The 17,566-nt window shown below is 35.4% G+C and overlaps 1 protein-coding gene across 10 annotated transcripts in view; it reads right to left on the reverse strand.

The window, feature by feature from the left end:
* Nucleotides 1-17,566, reverse strand: part of LOC139686309 (ral GTPase-activating protein subunit beta) — a 67,277-nt gene that overhangs the window by 15,088 nt on the left and 34,623 nt on the right. For 6 of the 10 annotated variants that reach the window (XR_011700363.1, XM_071583460.1, XM_071583456.1 and 3 more), the window contains 9 exons: nt 17,270-17,410; nt 16,747-16,761; nt 12,595-12,821; nt 11,838-11,945; nt 6,990-7,236; nt 5,090-5,303; nt 1,749-2,007; nt 1,493-1,663; nt 1,276-1,411 (listed from right to left, as the gene is read on the reverse strand). Coding sequence is in view for 9 of the 10 variants with exons in the window: in XM_071583460.1 (XP_071439561.1) it covers nt 1,276-1,411; nt 1,493-1,663; nt 1,749-2,007; nt 5,090-5,303; nt 6,990-7,236; nt 11,838-11,945; nt 12,595-12,821; nt 16,747-16,761; nt 17,270-17,410 (1,518 nt within the window). In the remaining variant the exon portion in view is untranslated. The remainder of the gene's footprint in view (nt 1-1,275; nt 1,412-1,492; nt 1,664-1,748; nt 2,008-5,089; nt 5,304-6,989; nt 7,237-11,837; nt 11,946-12,594; nt 12,822-16,746; nt 16,762-17,269; nt 17,411-17,566) is intronic. The other 4 variants (XM_071583462.1, XM_071583461.1, XM_071583458.1 and 1 more) reach the window with 1 other exon arrangement.

A 17,566-nucleotide genomic window follows, 5' to 3' on the forward strand; every position in this document is an offset into this window, starting at 1 on the left:
AAAATACACTGATAACCAAAATATGGGAAAAATATGAGTGTTCAAAAAGTAAGTCGACTTTTCAAATTTCACGGGCAACATAAATTTGATTTTTTTGTTTTGTTGTGTTGGTACGCATGTCCCAAATATAAGTTAAAAATAAAATATTGCCTGTATATGCCGTTTACGAGTATCAATACAAAAAAAAAGTCCAGAATAATAGAAAAACAATTCATGGCTTTTGCATCACGATAATTCACCTGCTCACTCATTGTTGCTAGCAAGAGATTTTTTGGGAAAAAACAACACCACAATCATGACTAAGCCCCCATATTTAATGGATTTGGCTCCCTACAACTTTTTCCTCTTCCCAAAATTGAAGAGACCTATGAAAGGATGGATATTTGCAACGATTGAGGAGATGAAGACTGCATCACTGGAAGAGCTCAAGGCTTTACCAAAAAGTGCTTATCAGAAATGCTTCAAGGATTGGAAAAAGCATTGACACAAGTGTATTATTTCTGGGGGGGATAACCTTGAAGGGGACAACTTGGGTATTGAACAATAAATAAATATCTTTTCATAAAAATATTAAGTAACCTTACTTTTTGAACAAACCTCGTATGGTCATGATAAAAAAGGATACATATTGAAACTCTCCTTTTTAATTCCGTGACATTAATTCATGTTTTTTGGCATTGGAAAGTACAATTCTTTCTATTATTCAGCCATTTATATGAGGGTATCATTATAATTTTACAAGGAATAGAACTATCATTAAGTGAATAGCAGATTGTATTTTGCTCATAAAGCTAGACCAATCTTGCAGCCAGGACAAAACAAATATTTGGGCAAGGACAAATATGAACAAGGGATCACTTATACAGATTCATGTAAGTCATATGATACTAATCGAAATAATGCAATGTAGATAGTTAATTACTTATTTTTTTCATAAAGAAACTATGTAGTTGCTCACTTTATGGGAAATATGGAAGTTTTAGGGTTAATTAATGCAAGGGAAACGACAATGGGAAAGTATAGGTAGTACAAAAATGCTTAAATTGAAACATTTAATTCTTTGGGCAACTTTTGATTTTACCATTTCAAAAACTTTTAAGAAAACAGAGGTATCTCAAACTTTCATTTTTTTTCCATCAAATTGAAGTTTCAAAGCATTTGATTATCTTCACGATTGCAATTTCATTGAAATTTTACTGTACTTAAATAAGCATTTGTTGGTGCAAAATTTCAAAACAATTTTAAGATTATGGATTTTACAAAATGTTCACTCACAGCCAGATTGAGATTCTGTCACCCTCCAACTAGTGGACACATGGCCACTCCAACCAGAGTGCTTATGTACACTGACTGGCCATCCCAAAGACGAGAGGAACTCGAGGAAATGAGGATTAACAGTGGATGATGAGTTCTTGAATAAGAAAAAATTATTTTTAATGGTCAAATCCCACATGCTTAATATCAAAGTAATTCAACAGTTTCCTTCACTTACCACATTTGCCAATATTTCTTCAGCAGTTTTTTGTCTTGCTCTTACATAGAAAAGATGTACTGTATCACAGGTTCTGCAACTAATGCCATCCAGGGTTTCAAGATCATTGCTAAATCCTGTCTGGTTAATGTCTAATGCCATTAATGGTGCTATAGGCGAATTTAATGGCTCCTGAAAATGTATACATGAGAAGTACTTAATTCAACATATACATGCCAGTGTTGTTTACCTCATGGTTCAGTATTCGATTGCTTACCTTAAGTGATTCTGAAGAGAGGAACCCAAAGTGGGAAAGGAAGAGGCGAGCCGTTTGGAATTCATGGCACACTGGTGGTGGTGTGCATTCCACCTGTCCCCCAGAATCCCTTATCTGTTCTAGCAGGGCTTTAGACTTCTGAACGGCAGCCGCCTCTGCAGCAACCTGACGCTCCATCAGCCTTGCCAAATGTGAATGCTCCATACTAGACTTTTCATCTTCAACAAATGTTGATTCCAAGGAAGGGATGGAATGATCACTGGGAAATGAACAAAAAAAATTACCTTTGAGCGGGTGACAAAATTCGAACATTTGAAACCTTGAGGACTTCTTTTTCAAGTGGTTTTTCCAAGAATGGGCATTAATGGGAGACTTTCCAGGGGGTTGAAGCAATAAAATGGATGGAGAGAAAAGACAAAAACATAGGCAGGGTGGGCTCAATTATTTAGAATGAATCTGAAAAAGAAAAATGAATAGAAAAGATTCTGGGAAGCAGTGAGACGTTTAATATACTAATAGAAGAGAGCAGTTCATGTGCGAGATGGAAGAAAATACAGTAAAACCTTATTAATTTGACTCAAATCATTTCAACATACATATACATGTATAATCGACTTTATGACCAGTCCTATAGTCATTGCATTGGACATAAGTGCTTTTTAGCATGGATAATCAAAATAAGTCAAAAATGAAATTTAAAATCATGATCTGGTTCCATGAATCACAAACTTATCATTTAAGATGGCAAGGTTGAATGTCCCATAAAGATTGTTTAACAATCCATCGTGTGGTCCACCTTAAGTGCTCTCCATGTGACGCCCAAGTAGAGATCAGGATACTGCTAAAAATTTGGTGACTCCTAGGATTCAAATCCATGTCCTCAGGATGGGGTGCCAGTACACTAAGCTAACTAAACAACACAATCCCATTCAACATCAAGCCTACACAAACTAATGTCTACGTGACCAACCCCTACCCACAACTTTCAATTTGGGATTTCATTTTCACATAATACTATTATATTACTAGCATTAAAACACCATGTGAATTTTTATCAATACGATGGGTATTTTTTAAAATAAAATGATCACACACATGGTGCATTTTGAAGAGATATGAGAGATAATTTGAGTGGCATTGCAATTTGAGGAATTCCCAGGGAATGGGAGCAGTGAAATATAAAAGTGGTACACAAGAGTAATGGGAATTGGGCTGCAGTGGGGAGCGAGAGTGGGGGAAGCCTTTGTTCGGCTGGTTGTACGTCAGGCTCACGCCTCCTGCCTCAGTATGCGCAGTGCCGTCGCTGTGACTGGATCGGTCCGCCCATGAGAGCTGTTTCAGTGAAACAACTTTTTTCATTTCGGCGAAAAACATGATGGCGGATTATCAAGAGCAATGCGCTGCAGTGAAATTTTGTTTCATGTTGGGAAAATCGGCCGCGGAAACTATTTTATTCATTTATTTGCATAGTACCCTGCAAGCCACCGCTAGGGTGTGTGGCAGGGGGTGATTACACACCATACTACTTTAGACCCATAATACTAGCCAATTGCAATTGGCCATTGTTGGCACAAGGTGTTTTAAAAGAATAAACACCAAGAGATCAGGTACCTTTTCGCATATGACTTCAACCTAAAAGTATTTATTTATTAGTATATGTATTTGCATGCCTGTAAGTTAAAAAGGTTTCCGCAGAAATGTATACGCCTCTTTGAGTGTAGATTTACATGAATTTGTTGGTTTTGCAAGTGGTTTTATTCTCTTTTATGGGTGGTGACCTAACATCCTCCGCCACACGCCCATGCGGCAGTTTGCAGGGTTTTATGTAGATGTAAAGATCCCTACAGAGCTAAAAATGCTAAATAAGAGATATGGATTGCACCGCGGATGGATTGAATATGCCGTTTTCCCGCAATCGATATTGTAATGCTCAAGACTGCTTGTGGGGAAGCTACCCTAAGCAAAACCAGAGTCTACAAGTGGTTTACACATTTTAAAAATGGTGAAATGCCAATTGAAGACCAACCCCGTTCAGGCCACCCTTCAACATCAAGAACTGACAAAAACGTCAACAAAATCAATGCCCTCATTCGTGAAGACTGTCGCAGAACCATTCATCAACTCTGTTAGATGTCTGGAGTGTCAAGGAGTTCAATTCAAAGGATTATATCTGAAGATTTGCATATGAAAAGGGTTGCAGCCAAATTTGTCCCTCGCCATCTCCCTCGCCGGCTCATATCGCCCTCTCTGTGAAGCAGTTATTGACATAAAATGGCATGACATTGATTGTCCACCCCCCCCCTAATCATCGGATTTAGCTCCCTGAGACTTCTTTTTGTTCCCCACACTCAAAAGGGACATGAAAGGAAAGCATTTTGACACTGTGGAGGAGGTAAAACAAAAATCACTAGGAGGCCTAAAGAACATCCCGATAAATGAATTTCAGAAATGCTTCGAACAATGGAAGCATGGTTTGGAGAGGTGCAGTGTGGTCAATGGGGAATACTTTGAAGGTGGACAAAATTTAATGTAAATATATTGAGAAATAAAGAATCTATAACAAAATTCCCGTTATTTTTGGGTCCCCCATCGTTAAATCTTTTTTAATTATATTTATGACCCAACTACTTCTGACTCATGACAATAGCCAAAAGAAGTAATACAAATGTTGATTTTAGGAGATCATCTCCAAAATAGTAGCCTGGGAGCCCCCCATTGTATCTCATAGGAAAATTTGACTCATTTGCCGAATTTCATGAATTCAGTTTTTCTATGATGATAACCCTGGTTTCTTTTCGAAGGTTGGCATATCTGAAACAATATTTTCTTCGAGGCAAAATACATATCTTGCAGAAACACTTCAAGATAAAACTGCAGCCTTCCCTTGTTATAAGAACAATATACTGGAGCTACCTATTATCAAAGATTGGTACAGCCAACTAAGCATCTGCATTTTTAAGTTACCATCAATCATTAACCATTTGATAATTCTAACAGCAAAAGCTAATTGACATAGGAATTTAAAAGCCATATTTGCCTAATTCTTTTGATTTGAATGCTTGGCATATAAATGCAGCCAATCAATACAAAGTGGGTATGTTGAAAATTTGCAAATATTGCTCACCTGGCAAAGAATGGTAGAAACTTCTTTTTGCTAGGGAAATTTGTGAACTATGGTCAGGAAGAATACAGACAGATTTGCAGACTTAAGCATGTATAGAAAATATCAATAATTCGATCTTTATTTGTAGTGAAAGATGAAAAGAATGCAGGTTAAAGAGTTAGCCATTACTTAAAACATTCTTAAAAATAATGTTATAAGATGAAGTGGATCAACTTACACTTTGCAGAGGGGAATGCGGTCCACACTTTCAGGAAAGTACCTAGGCTTTATGTCAGATCGCACAGGTGCCTCTCCCATAGGAATAGGTCTGCCAGGATTTGGAGCATGGTATTTACTTCCAGATTTGTGGCGGGGAAGATGTCTCAATTGCATTGACCATGCATGTCGCCCAAAAGGGCCTCTGATGAGTAAGGTGACCGTGGGTTGAGAATCTGAGAAAAATAATGTGTTCATACTGCTTAAAAGCTTTGAAAAACCTGCACTGGACTGTATAGAGTATAGTCATTTGTTATAATGATTATTTCCTGGCCTTAAACTATCCAAAATTACACACTTAAGTAAATGAATAATCCACATTATATTTTTCTTTGTACAAGAGAAATCACTGAAATATATATTGTATTCATCATTATTAATGCAAATAAAATTCATTTACAGAACCTTGTCTGATCAAATATATATAAACTCATCACACAATGACAAAAGAAGTCCTGAATTTTTTCTAAATTACAGTTTGTTACTGTGTATATGAACATAATTTAGACAGTTTACACAACAATTACCATTATCAGTTAATTGACTAAACAAAATATTCAACAGAATATTAAGAAAGGCAATAATTCAGGCAAACCTATATCTAACAACCCTCCTTCCTTCCTCTTCCCTGAGTTCTCAAAATGCTCCCTTCTATATCACAACCTTCAAAATACCACTACCTTCCAATTTTTCTTCCATCCTTTTCCTGTGGTTTTTTGGATTTCCCCAGGAATTTTCTCTCTTTGACCACCCGATTTAAATCCCAGGGCTCGTCTTCCTCTCTCCCCAAATTATTTCCTCCAGTCTCTGTCACACTTACATCTTAAAACCTCCAAAGACCAAGACTGACATCCATTAAGCATTATGACACCTTTTTAAATTCTTACTAAGCTTTCCTGTATCTTTGTTTAATGCCCTCATCATTAATTCTCTTCCTCTTGGAAATGCCTCTTTTGCCAATGAATTCTTCTTCTAATGCCCCTTTTCCTCTAAAATACTGTCCATATACATGCCCTGCACCACCTACTCTTGTTCGTTACATTCTTTTTTCAAATTTAACTTACTTTAAGTTTTCTAACTTCTCAAGAATTATATTACTTTCATTTTCTTGCTGCTAATTTTAATCTCATACTTCTCACATTATTCCTGAAAATTACTCCATAATAAAAGCAATCCCTAGGCTATCTGACTCATTACTGCTTGATTAACTATCTGACTCATTACTGCTTGATTAACTATTATGCTTCCCCAAAGTAATATCTAGTCCCACACCCTCTTAAACCCTTCTTTAATTCCCATTACTCTCTGCCTCCCTTCAATCCATCACCTTTTCTTTGGCTTCCTCTACCTGACTTGTCTAAAATTTTCCCATATATCAGTTTTCAACATTCCATTGCCAATCCAAATACATTTCATCCACATTCTTTGTCTACTCTGAATTTCTCTCAACCCCATTTCATCCACTACCATGCCTAGAACCTCTTTATTTGTTTTCCTTTCCATCCATTGATATGATAAATATTCCAAACACCAATTAAATAGAATATGAAAGAAAAGCTGTCTTTTATTCCATCATTCTAGGTTTCAAATACATACACAAAGAGCAAATCCACAATAAATAGTTTATCAGCATATTGTCAATATTTTTATTGGTTCAAAAGTTGTGACAAGAGTTATCTAGGACCTATCTAGAGTTAGCTAGTCACTTAACGATTTTTTTCTAATTTGCTTTAGCCTAATAAATGTTCATAATGGTCTCAGACAAGCAACTTCTCTTGCATATTATATCAATTTTGCAATAAAAATAAATAACAATGCAAAATAAAATCAACAACAATCTTAGAGCTACAGAAAGAACTCACCTTGTTCATCTGCAACACCCAAAGGCTCCTCAAGAAGAGCCAACATAGTTGAATTCTCAATGACAAAGTAGCGGAAGTGATGAAGGGGTGAAGATCCTTTATATTGCTCATTCAAGATGGAATTGCTACAGTTTCGATGGAATGGTGGAGTCAAAGAGGATGGGGATCGACAATGGCGAAGCAATGCAGCCTCATCTAACAATGATGAGAGAGACTCAGCTCCGCAAGGAGATGGAAAATATCCTACCTAAGAAGATAAAAATTGATCCCATCAAAATATTGTATGAAATCAGTCAAGAAACTCTTGGGCAACACTGACTTTGTGCTTTTTTTATTCATGTTCCCCTAGGCATTTAATAACATTATATTCATGCCACTATCACACTTTAATAATCATAGCTTGATCATTTTTTTATTGGCATCACAATTCACTCAAATATTCCTTGGATATTTCATTCTTCAATTCTTCTTCCTTTATATTCTGCAGGTTCATCACACATGGGCTTCAATAGCTCAGCCAATAAGGATAGTCACAGTTGTCTACTCACATACAATCTCATGAGTGATGTAATTTTTCAATAAAATTAATATTTGATCTGCATATTAAATGGCTCACCCTCAATTAGCACACCACAATTTAATTCATTTGTTAACTCTTTAGACAATATTAATTAAGATACATCTGCAAGGAAAGTTGCCATGGTTCCACGGCTCAAAACATATCACTTCTTTTCAAAATTTTCCTCCCAGGTATTGATGAAAAACCATTTCACAGTTTCCTTTCATGCATTACATAAGTGCTCAAAAATCTTGCTCTACACTCCTGACATAAGGAGATCTTGTTAGTTTTTAACCTGCTCACCTCTTTTTGTTAATTCTACAAATAGTTAACATGTTACCATATCTTAAGAGGGGATTAAGTCCCTTACGAGGATTCTTATTACAAGGAGATTGAAAGGGATAACATGCACATATTTCAGAAATAAAAAATCAAGCATCACATTAATTGAAGACCCTGTATTCATAGTAGTAATACTTTTTGTATAATTTTAAAGATTTTAAAATAGATAGGGTGGCACTTGACTATACTATCACGACCAAAAAACCTGATATCATAGCATCCATAGCTAAGTATGATTCAAGTTGGTGAACATCCAGTTAGCTTCAAATATTGCTCTGAAGAATGAAATGATTGATTATTATTACTATTATTATTATTATTAGGTAATCTACTGGTTAAGGTAGCTTTTTGGATGGACACAGCTCCTAAATAAATATTTTGTGACTGTTCAACACTTCTGTGTTACTTTGACGAAATCTTATGTGTATATATTTAGATAATCTACCGGTTAAGGTAGGTTGAAATGATTGATATTAATGAAGAACTTTGCCTTCCTCTATTTATTTGGACTAAAATATTAATTATTTTTGTTTACTATTGGTGTGAAATGAGACAAGTTGCATTCTCTTGACATTGAGTCTTATTTTTTTCCGAGTCACTGAATGGATTTCACTACATCTCAGGGCTATAATTCATGTAAATTAATTACAGATAAAGGCCAGAAAGGATAAAATACACAGTAGGATGGGGAATGTGACAAAAATGATAAAAATACTAGACTAATAATCTTCATAAATTAGAAGAAAAAAAAGCAGACTATGTTGAAGTTCCACATACTGAAGGAACATGGTAAATCCTAACTTTATAAGAAGACATGAACATAAATGAAAGGTAAAATGCTGGAAGCAAAGAATTAATACGAACAAAATTTTTATTTCTCAGCAAAACAATGATTGACTAGAAGTCTACCACAAGAACTATTCGAGCCCTTCCTAAACTATATAAATATGTATATTTAAGATAAAATGAAAAAACATTATGATAATTTAATTGCATGTATATTTGTGACATTCTAAGCATGAAAGTACACTTGCTCTGTTACCACCAGGAAAACTGTCAACCTGTAACTATTTCCTTTAATAATAATAAGAGCAATCATTTTCCACCAAAGCAACACTTTTGATTTGCACAAATAGAAAATGTATGCTTTCATCTATGAGAATAATCGAGGGATGAACTTCATAGGATAGATGTAAATGAAATTAAATTGCTGATTAGGTAGATCCTCATCCGTGAGCATACGAAAATATCTCTCCCTCAAATATATGTATTTGAGGGAATAGAATGTTTAAAACTGAAGCGCAAGGAGGGATTTTTTCAAGCTTGTGCTTGATTTTCAATGTATTTTATTATCATTCAAATTTAAATTGTAACTTCTCAGATAGAAATAAGAGATCCATATCAAATTGTGATTAAATAAAAATTCCCATTATTTCATCATTAAGTGTTCTTTGTCACCTGTAATGCCACTTCTATTGTGTCTATTCTATAGTTTTTAAAACACTGATGACCTCTAGGAAACCATGAAGACATTTCATTTTTTCACATTGGTCAGAAAGTGCTCTTTTCTATTGTGCTGAGTTATGAAAAGTGAACATTTAATCTCCTACACATTCAAAGTCTACTTTTTGCATAGTTCCCAATCCCTGCAGGATTTTAAATATTTTCATTACCTTTGAACCTATTTCAAACCATGTAAATTAATAGAAATAAAGTCTAATAAAATCACCTTTTCTTGAAAGTCATGAAATTTAATGCAACTTCTGATTTAAGCAATTCAAGGTTTGGTCTATCTTGATTTATTTGGACACCAATTATAACACTAAACAATGTACAAATTTGAGAATTATTTCAACTCAAAGATAAACCTGAGATACTGCCACATTTCCAATCTAGGCAATTCAGTCTTATTAGTTCCACCACAAGAATATTGAAATAAGCCGACATGGAATAGTAGTAAATTAAATTTCATCTTTTTTCTCTTCTGTTATGTCAATTTGGATTGCACTTGTCCTAAAAATGTTTACAAAAAAGTACCAAAGATGCTGAGCAACTTGTATTTTCAACAGGAGTCAGTCTTCCACTCCTTTAGGCTTCCTTTGTGGTAAGTTTTTCATTAGCCATAAACACTTAATTGGCAACATACTTAAGCAAAATATCATTCTGATACAAGATCAAAGTATTTTTCATAATGGTTCAATTGATGATTAAGGTTTTCCCGATTGAAAAAATTCTCTCAGGGCTTTTTCCGGAAATACAGAGTAACCTTACTTAAAGAGCACCTTCTACAGTGAGTAATTCACATAGCAAGCAAAATTATTGGTCCAGAAAATGACTGACTTAACAAGAAACTCTTTGCGTAATTAGTGACGAGGAAAGGGGATTCCAGGATTCATTGTGCACCTGCAACTGCAGTTTTTCTTAAGCACTCGTTCCACAAGCACTTAGTGTCACTAGTGACTGCACATTTTTCCAAACTTGCATTCAAACATATTATTCAAGATTTTTTGTGCAAAGTACATCAGTGTGCATGGTTTTAAAATTGACCCCATAGAAAAATCCATAAGAAGAAAGACATAATAGAATAAAAATTAAAAATAACAGTAGAAATAAAAAGTAAAATTATTGGAAATTGGGAGCAAGGTGTGAGCGAGGCTGATCTAGTATGCATATCAAAATCGGTCGACATCGACGATTGGCCTTTTCTTCAAGAGCACGGAGAAGACTTAAGAGATAAATTCTTCAAATAGAAGGACATGAGTATCTATGCAACAGTTACATATTCTCGACATTGTTGAAAGATTGCTTTTTATATGCATGCACGAAAAACAATTGAAATGTGACAACAGTGGCGAGAATATAATTTGTAAGAAGGGAAAATGATTTTTGCCAAGCTCTTAATAAGATGCCATGTGTAGTTCAAGAAGTTAGAGAGAAGAACCGCCATCCGTGGAATTGCGAGGCATGGTGAAGCAGCGAGCCCTAAGTTAAAGGCAGCAGAGAACTTCAACAGTGACTTCAAAAAGCTCTTAGATTCTGAGGGTTACCTGCCAAAACATGTTTTTAATTGTGACGAGACATCTCTTTCCGGGAAGAAGATGCCGAAGCAAACCTATAATTTTGCACATAACAGTAGAGGATAATGCATTACTCAACCTCAAGGCTGAAAATGAAAGGCCGTCTCACGCTGCTATTTTGCACAAATATGAGTGACAATTAGTAAATTGTATCCCTGCTTTTTTACCATACGGAAACTCCAAGAGCCTTCAAGAAGGCTTAATTTTAAAACAGAAGGCTAAATGTGATGCAGAGGTCACAGGAAATTTTATCATGGTACCATGTATACAAAGCCCTAATAAGGCAGTGGCAATGCGCACCATAAATTTAATGATCGTTCTGTGTTGTATTTTTACCAAATTTTCAAGTGACAGCAAAAACAAATTTCTCTCCAAAGCTTTCAAGTAAAAAGGAATTAGGTGTGTATAATAAATATTAAAATATTTCAATTCTTTTTTGCTTTTACAAATGGAGTTAACATTCCTGATTACTTCATTCTGTTCTAGAATCAAGGTGAACCTCATCCACAACCCTTAAGAATGTATACCAAATTCTCTTAAAATAAACCTGGTGTTTAATTATTTTTTTGGCATGGAACGCATTATTGTATTTCAAATTAATTTATTTACAAAATGTTGTTTCACTAAACGAGGGTTTATCCATAACGAGAAAGATCACAGACGGGTTATGCTCGTATTATGAGGCTCCACAGTAATTGTAAATGAAGTTGAAATTCAATGACCCATCTAATATTCACTCCAGATAAACATCTGTAACTGTAAATTTGATCACCACATAAAGCAATTGTCCACCATTAACAAATTAATATTCAGGCTGTTATATAAAATAAGTGAAAATAATTATTTACTGCATATGATGTAGACACTCACTTGTTCAAGAATCACAGTCAGCAATGCTTCTGCAGCATCTCTCACCCTCATTGATGCCGGCTTCAGTTCCTTTTCTTCCTTCATTTTGATGGGTTCACCAGGTTTACCCTGTAATTTTGTACCAACAAAATGAAGTCATTTTTATCACTACAAAGAGTGATTCATAAATGCTCCTGAGTCCTTGAAATGTATTCAGTTTCATCAATGTCATATTGTTTGGAGCCTCAGTGAGGCTTATATAAGAGAGACCCCACTCCCACGTAATTAACATGTTTATTATTTTTAATATTTTCTTTATACCACATTTTTCCCTGCAATTAATGAAAGTGTTACTTGGATATCAAACAAATACCTGGGATTGAGGCTGGAACTAATACCCAAGGGCTTTGGAACAGCACAAACTTAAGTTTTGTTTCATTAATACATGTTACATTACAAAGAGTAAGAAAGTTAGATTAACATATCAACAAAAGTTTCTTTGCTGCTTCATAGATCTTTCTATGCAAAAAGATTTTTCCCACTGGAACCAATGCACTGACATAAATTCTACATACATCAAGAACACTCAACATATTGAGAGTACCCACATTAATTTATGAAGTAAAAATAAATCATAGAGCAAATAATCATGCATTTGCAGGAGCTTATCACATTGCAGATATTTGGTAAATTAAGGGAACGATAACTTGAATATCACCAACATTGCATTCCTAATTTTTTTTTAAATTACACACAATCACAGATTGCAAACACAAACCTGAGATTTGGTTCCAGAGATTCCAAGTTCCACAACTTCTAGGACAGTTGTGAGGCATTCCTTATCGTGCAATAAGAATGGGTGAGCAGATAACCAAGTAGCAGCTGTCTGGAAAGCTGCTACGATGGAGGAATGTAGATCTTTTGAGTGGGCAGGGGGTGGCCGTGAGCACTGCTGGGCCACATAGTCACACAGCCACTTCACAGCACGCTTGCATTCGAGGTCATCTAGCCATAATCATCATATGAAAATGTAAAATTTAAACAAATCATATACAAATGGGTCTAACTACGTTGAATTCTCAAGAAAACCATGCTCATGCAAGAATTATAGGAAGGACAACCATAGGTGCATTGGTGCACCTATGGTTCATTGCTAACTCTAGACGAAAACATTGTATTAACTGTTATACTGATTATTATAAGTCATTCCTGATAATTTATTCCTAAATAAAACTGAGGATCACACTCATCAATGTACAAAAATGAACGACCATATACAAATGCACATTAATCAAACACCTGAAGTCAACTTACCTCCACGAAATGAATTAAAATTCAATTCTCATATCCAAGTCAAACAATTTTGTTACTCAATATTATATGCCTTACGGCATATTTCATATCATCAACATGCAATCCTAATGATTTCTCATGAAGCAGCAAATTCAATGTTTACCCTTTAGGAGTCTCCATACACATTATCAAGAGACAATATGCCAAGCTCAAATGCGCGAAAGATCAATGATCAGTGGAATGTCATTCAAGCTAAAAAGAGCTGAAGAGTTTGAGAGCATCTAGGGATGGAGAACAGTTTGGGACACAGGAAAGTTTACATGTGCTGGGTTTATTTTCCCAAATGGAGGGGCACAAAATTCAGTGTAAACATTATGAGGCACCGTCACTCGAACAGCATGCTGCCTAAGTTTAGAATTTTCTCTGGGGAGTTGTGACAGGTGTTCTGACCATGACATTATAAATGCCATGCAAAGATAAAAACAACCACAATTAGATATGTGATAAAGGATTACCTGACACCACTCAAATCTAATGGAGGGAATCCAAAGAAAGACTGAACTTAAACTTCACTCAGTCTACATTTCACCTCAACTTCCTCAAGACTATGTATCATCTCTCTGGGTTTGTGAAGGATCGTACATGAGGTCACAAGTATGGGAGCAATTGAGAATTTTCAAGATGTAACGTATCATTGCTTGCAAACTGCTGTGGCAGATTTCTACTACACAGGGCTACATTATGTTCCATAGTAATAGTTAAAATGTACTGAATGAGAGAGAAAATGTACAACCTTCACATGGTGTGTAGCTATTTCTACTGCCCATTTCTGATAATTTTAATCTTAAATTTAAACACTGACAATTGTCATTACAATTTTTTAAATTAAGAGCCATTTTAATTACATTCAAGACTAAAAATTATCAAAGAAATTGAAATGGGCAAAGTAATTCTTTCCCTTGCAAATTGCAGTTTTCATGCCTTTTAAGAACAGAATACAAATTTTCAGGAAAAAATAATGAGGATATAGTAGTCCCTTTCTATTTTCAAAAATACAAACTTTGAAAATACAATCCTGTTCTTTTCAAAACCATTTTTCGAATACGCTGATCTACCGGTTTATTTAACCATTTTAACTTCTATTTTTTAATTTCCTGGGAATACTGTAAAGATTATTTATTTCACATGTTTAGGACATTATGGAACCACTTAAGTTTTATTTATTTACCGACTTAATTGGGCGAGGTTGAGACTAATAGTCCCTTTTTCCACCTAACCCTTACATTACAGACATTACATTGAAGACAATTACACACCTGGAAGCCCTAGATGGAGGAAAACCCACCAAGGCAGGAATCGAACCCGCAACCTCTGGGTTGGTAATCGAGGAAGTTACCCCGCCACCACTGGGGTTGGTAAGTTAAGTTGAATGAATACAGCGTACAGAATAGTACAAATTAAGATGCCCTCAATCAGGACTATTTTACCAACATACAGGGTCCGCACATAAGTATCGGGACCGGTTCGCTGTAGCCTCAATGGAGCAGTGGATGGGGTCCGACCGGTCGGCTCGGTAGAGGGGTCCCCCACTACTCAGGCGCACTTTAGTTCAGTTGTCTCTGGGTATGCGTTGAGACAGGAGGTGGATTTCTTTGAAGCGTGATCGTTTGTGGTGTCGCCGTGCCAGTATGAAGTGCACCGTCGAGCAATGCTATGCTGTGAAGTTTTGCGTAAAACTCGAGAAATCCACGTCAGAGAACCTTGAACTCATTAAACAGGCTTATAGGGATGATGCCTTAAGCCGCACAAGAGTTTTTGAGTGGCACAAAATGTTTAAGGAAGGCAAGGAGTTCGTCGAAGACGTCCGAAGACGGCTCGAACCGATGCTCAGGTGGCCAAAGTGAAAAAAGTTTTGAACTTTTACAGGTGTTCAACCATCACCCTTATCAGTGAGGAGACCGGTCTTTCAGTTGGAACCGTCCACACCATGGTAACAGAGGATCTTGCGATGAGGAAAGTGCACGCGAAGCTGGTGCCAAAAGTTTTGAGCGAGGAAAAAAAGCTCGCAGGTGGAAATTTTGCAAGAAATTTTGGACTGTGTCCAGGAAGATGAAGATTTTCTCAACAACGTTATTACCTCAAAGGATAGCTCAAAAGGAGCCCAAAGGATATCGGTTCGACTTCATCTAGGCGGTTCAAGCGGCGACGACAGAGGCTCTCAACAGTATTCCAGAAACAGACTTACAGCAGGCTTTTGACGAATGACAGATGCGCCGAACTAAGTGTATCAATGCAGGAGGAATGTATTTTGAAGATTATTAACCCTCTTAGTGCGGTGGGGATTCCAGGGGTACTAGTGAGAAGTGCAAAGGGTAATTTAAGAAAATGTATCACCTTAGGAAAAAAAAATTATGAAGTTTATTGTTTAGATATCCATATGCAGTTTTTTTTTTATTTTAAAATAAAATATTGTAGTTACTAATGATGTTATACATTTATCTTCTGAAAAATAAATGTAATTATTACAGTATTATAAATTTGAAGAATATTTTTTTAGCAATAATATTTCGATTTTTAGACACAATACTAATATTTTTTTTAAACATTTTTCAATAAAACTACCATATTTAAATATAAGAAAGAATCAAAAAGACATGTAGAAAAAATTATAAATAAACAAAGAAAAACCAGTGAATTGCAAATTTTTTTGTCAGCCTCTGCATAGTTCGATTTTGTTGAAAAGGCTGATCTCACTGAGTCAAATTGGGACTTTTCCCCTTTCCTTGAGACTGCGGCAATGTGCTTACAATCTAAAGGCAGAAAAAAACCATGTTCTAACTCACAGTGAACTGCTGACAATGTAATCCAATACACAGGGCGCAATTGATTAGATCGGATGGACAGCAAGAGAAACCAAAATGATTACAAAGCAGTGCTCTCATTTCCATCTTATCAACCAAGTCTGAATAAGCAGTTTTATATCAACACCACCACACCATAACACATTCAAGAGATTACAGACAAAAACAGATTAGTAGCCTTTCAGTGGCTTTTCATAGTGGAAAGACCACTCAGAAAAAAAAAGAGCAGACAATTAGGCTGAGCTTCCCAACATGTACAAAACTGAACGTAAAATTAAAGTAAGAATTATACTTTTTAAAAAGCATTTAAAATTGCTAATAAAAAATTAAAAAATGTGTTATATAACTGTATGGAATTTACCCTATCGATAGCACAAAAACCATAAATTGTTAAAGAAAACACCATAAGTTACAGCGATTTAAACAATAGCCTACGCAAGAGCCGATATATCGGCCCGCCGCACTAAGAGGGTTAAGTAATTGTAATGATAACTGCAATAAATTTTGTATTGTGGAACCAGTCCCGATACTTATTGTATGGACCCTGTAACTTGTCCCTTATTGGTATTAAAGCATATACTTATGTTTAACTTTAAAATTGAAAAAATAATGGCTCCTGGAAAGCTTTTGGTGGGGTTGTGCATTTCCTTGAAAAGTTGGCACTTCATGCCAACAATTTTTCCTGATAACCATAACAAAAAGCTTGGATAGGAATATTTAAATGAATCTTCAAGTATTCTACCAAAATTAAAATATGATATTTATCAACCACATACCTGTTAACTTGCGGGCTGCATAGTATGGCAAGGATAAAATTAGGAATAATTTAAAAAGTTATTGGAATCATGACATGACAAACTTATTTCTAGTCTAGTATTTCTAGTATATTTTTGCATTTCTCACAGTATAGCAGTCAAAGATCATAGCAAAAAATTGAATGAATACTTCAACCAAATTAACAATTTTTTAAAGTCTTTATCACACTTTTTTCAATCGTATTCACCCAGAGCAAATAATGTGATTCGATGCAAACAATGGGTATACAGGAGCATATTTTATACAATTTGGAATCTTCTGATTAACTTTAATTAAGCACATATTCATTCCAAATTTTATTCACAGGATTACTTTATCAGAATGTTCCCCTTGGAAATCTTATCCCATACTCCTGAATATTTTCAATAAAATCAAGGTGCTGGAGAGCCACTTTTTAAATTTCTACTTTGTCTCCTAGGACAGCAAACAAGCTATAAAATACATCTGCATCACTTTCAAAACATTTTCACCTGCCTGACTCACCTGTTTTTCTTATGTGGGTCCGAGCCAAACCAGCTAAAAGTTCCAATGCAGCTAATGATACATTTAAATCAGACTTCCACGAAGACATGAGGCGGTGACAAACAAGATATGTAGCCTGAACAAACAACGCATGGGCAGAATCTGAAAAATTGGAAACATTTGCTATAATATTTTTTCAAAGTTAATGTTAGATATTGTGCCTTTATATAATGCTTGAAATGAGGTGATTGCTAAGGAAATTTAATGAGGAGGATATAGCACACCAGATTAAAACTTAAAAATCATTTTCATGCACCT

Source organism: Hetaerina americana, unplaced genomic scaffold, assembly GCF_022747635.1.
Source record: "Hetaerina americana unplaced genomic scaffold, ioHetAmer1.1.p SCAF_14, whole genome shotgun sequence".
Taxonomy (NCBI): domain Eukaryota; kingdom Metazoa; phylum Arthropoda; class Insecta; order Odonata; family Calopterygidae; genus Hetaerina; species Hetaerina americana.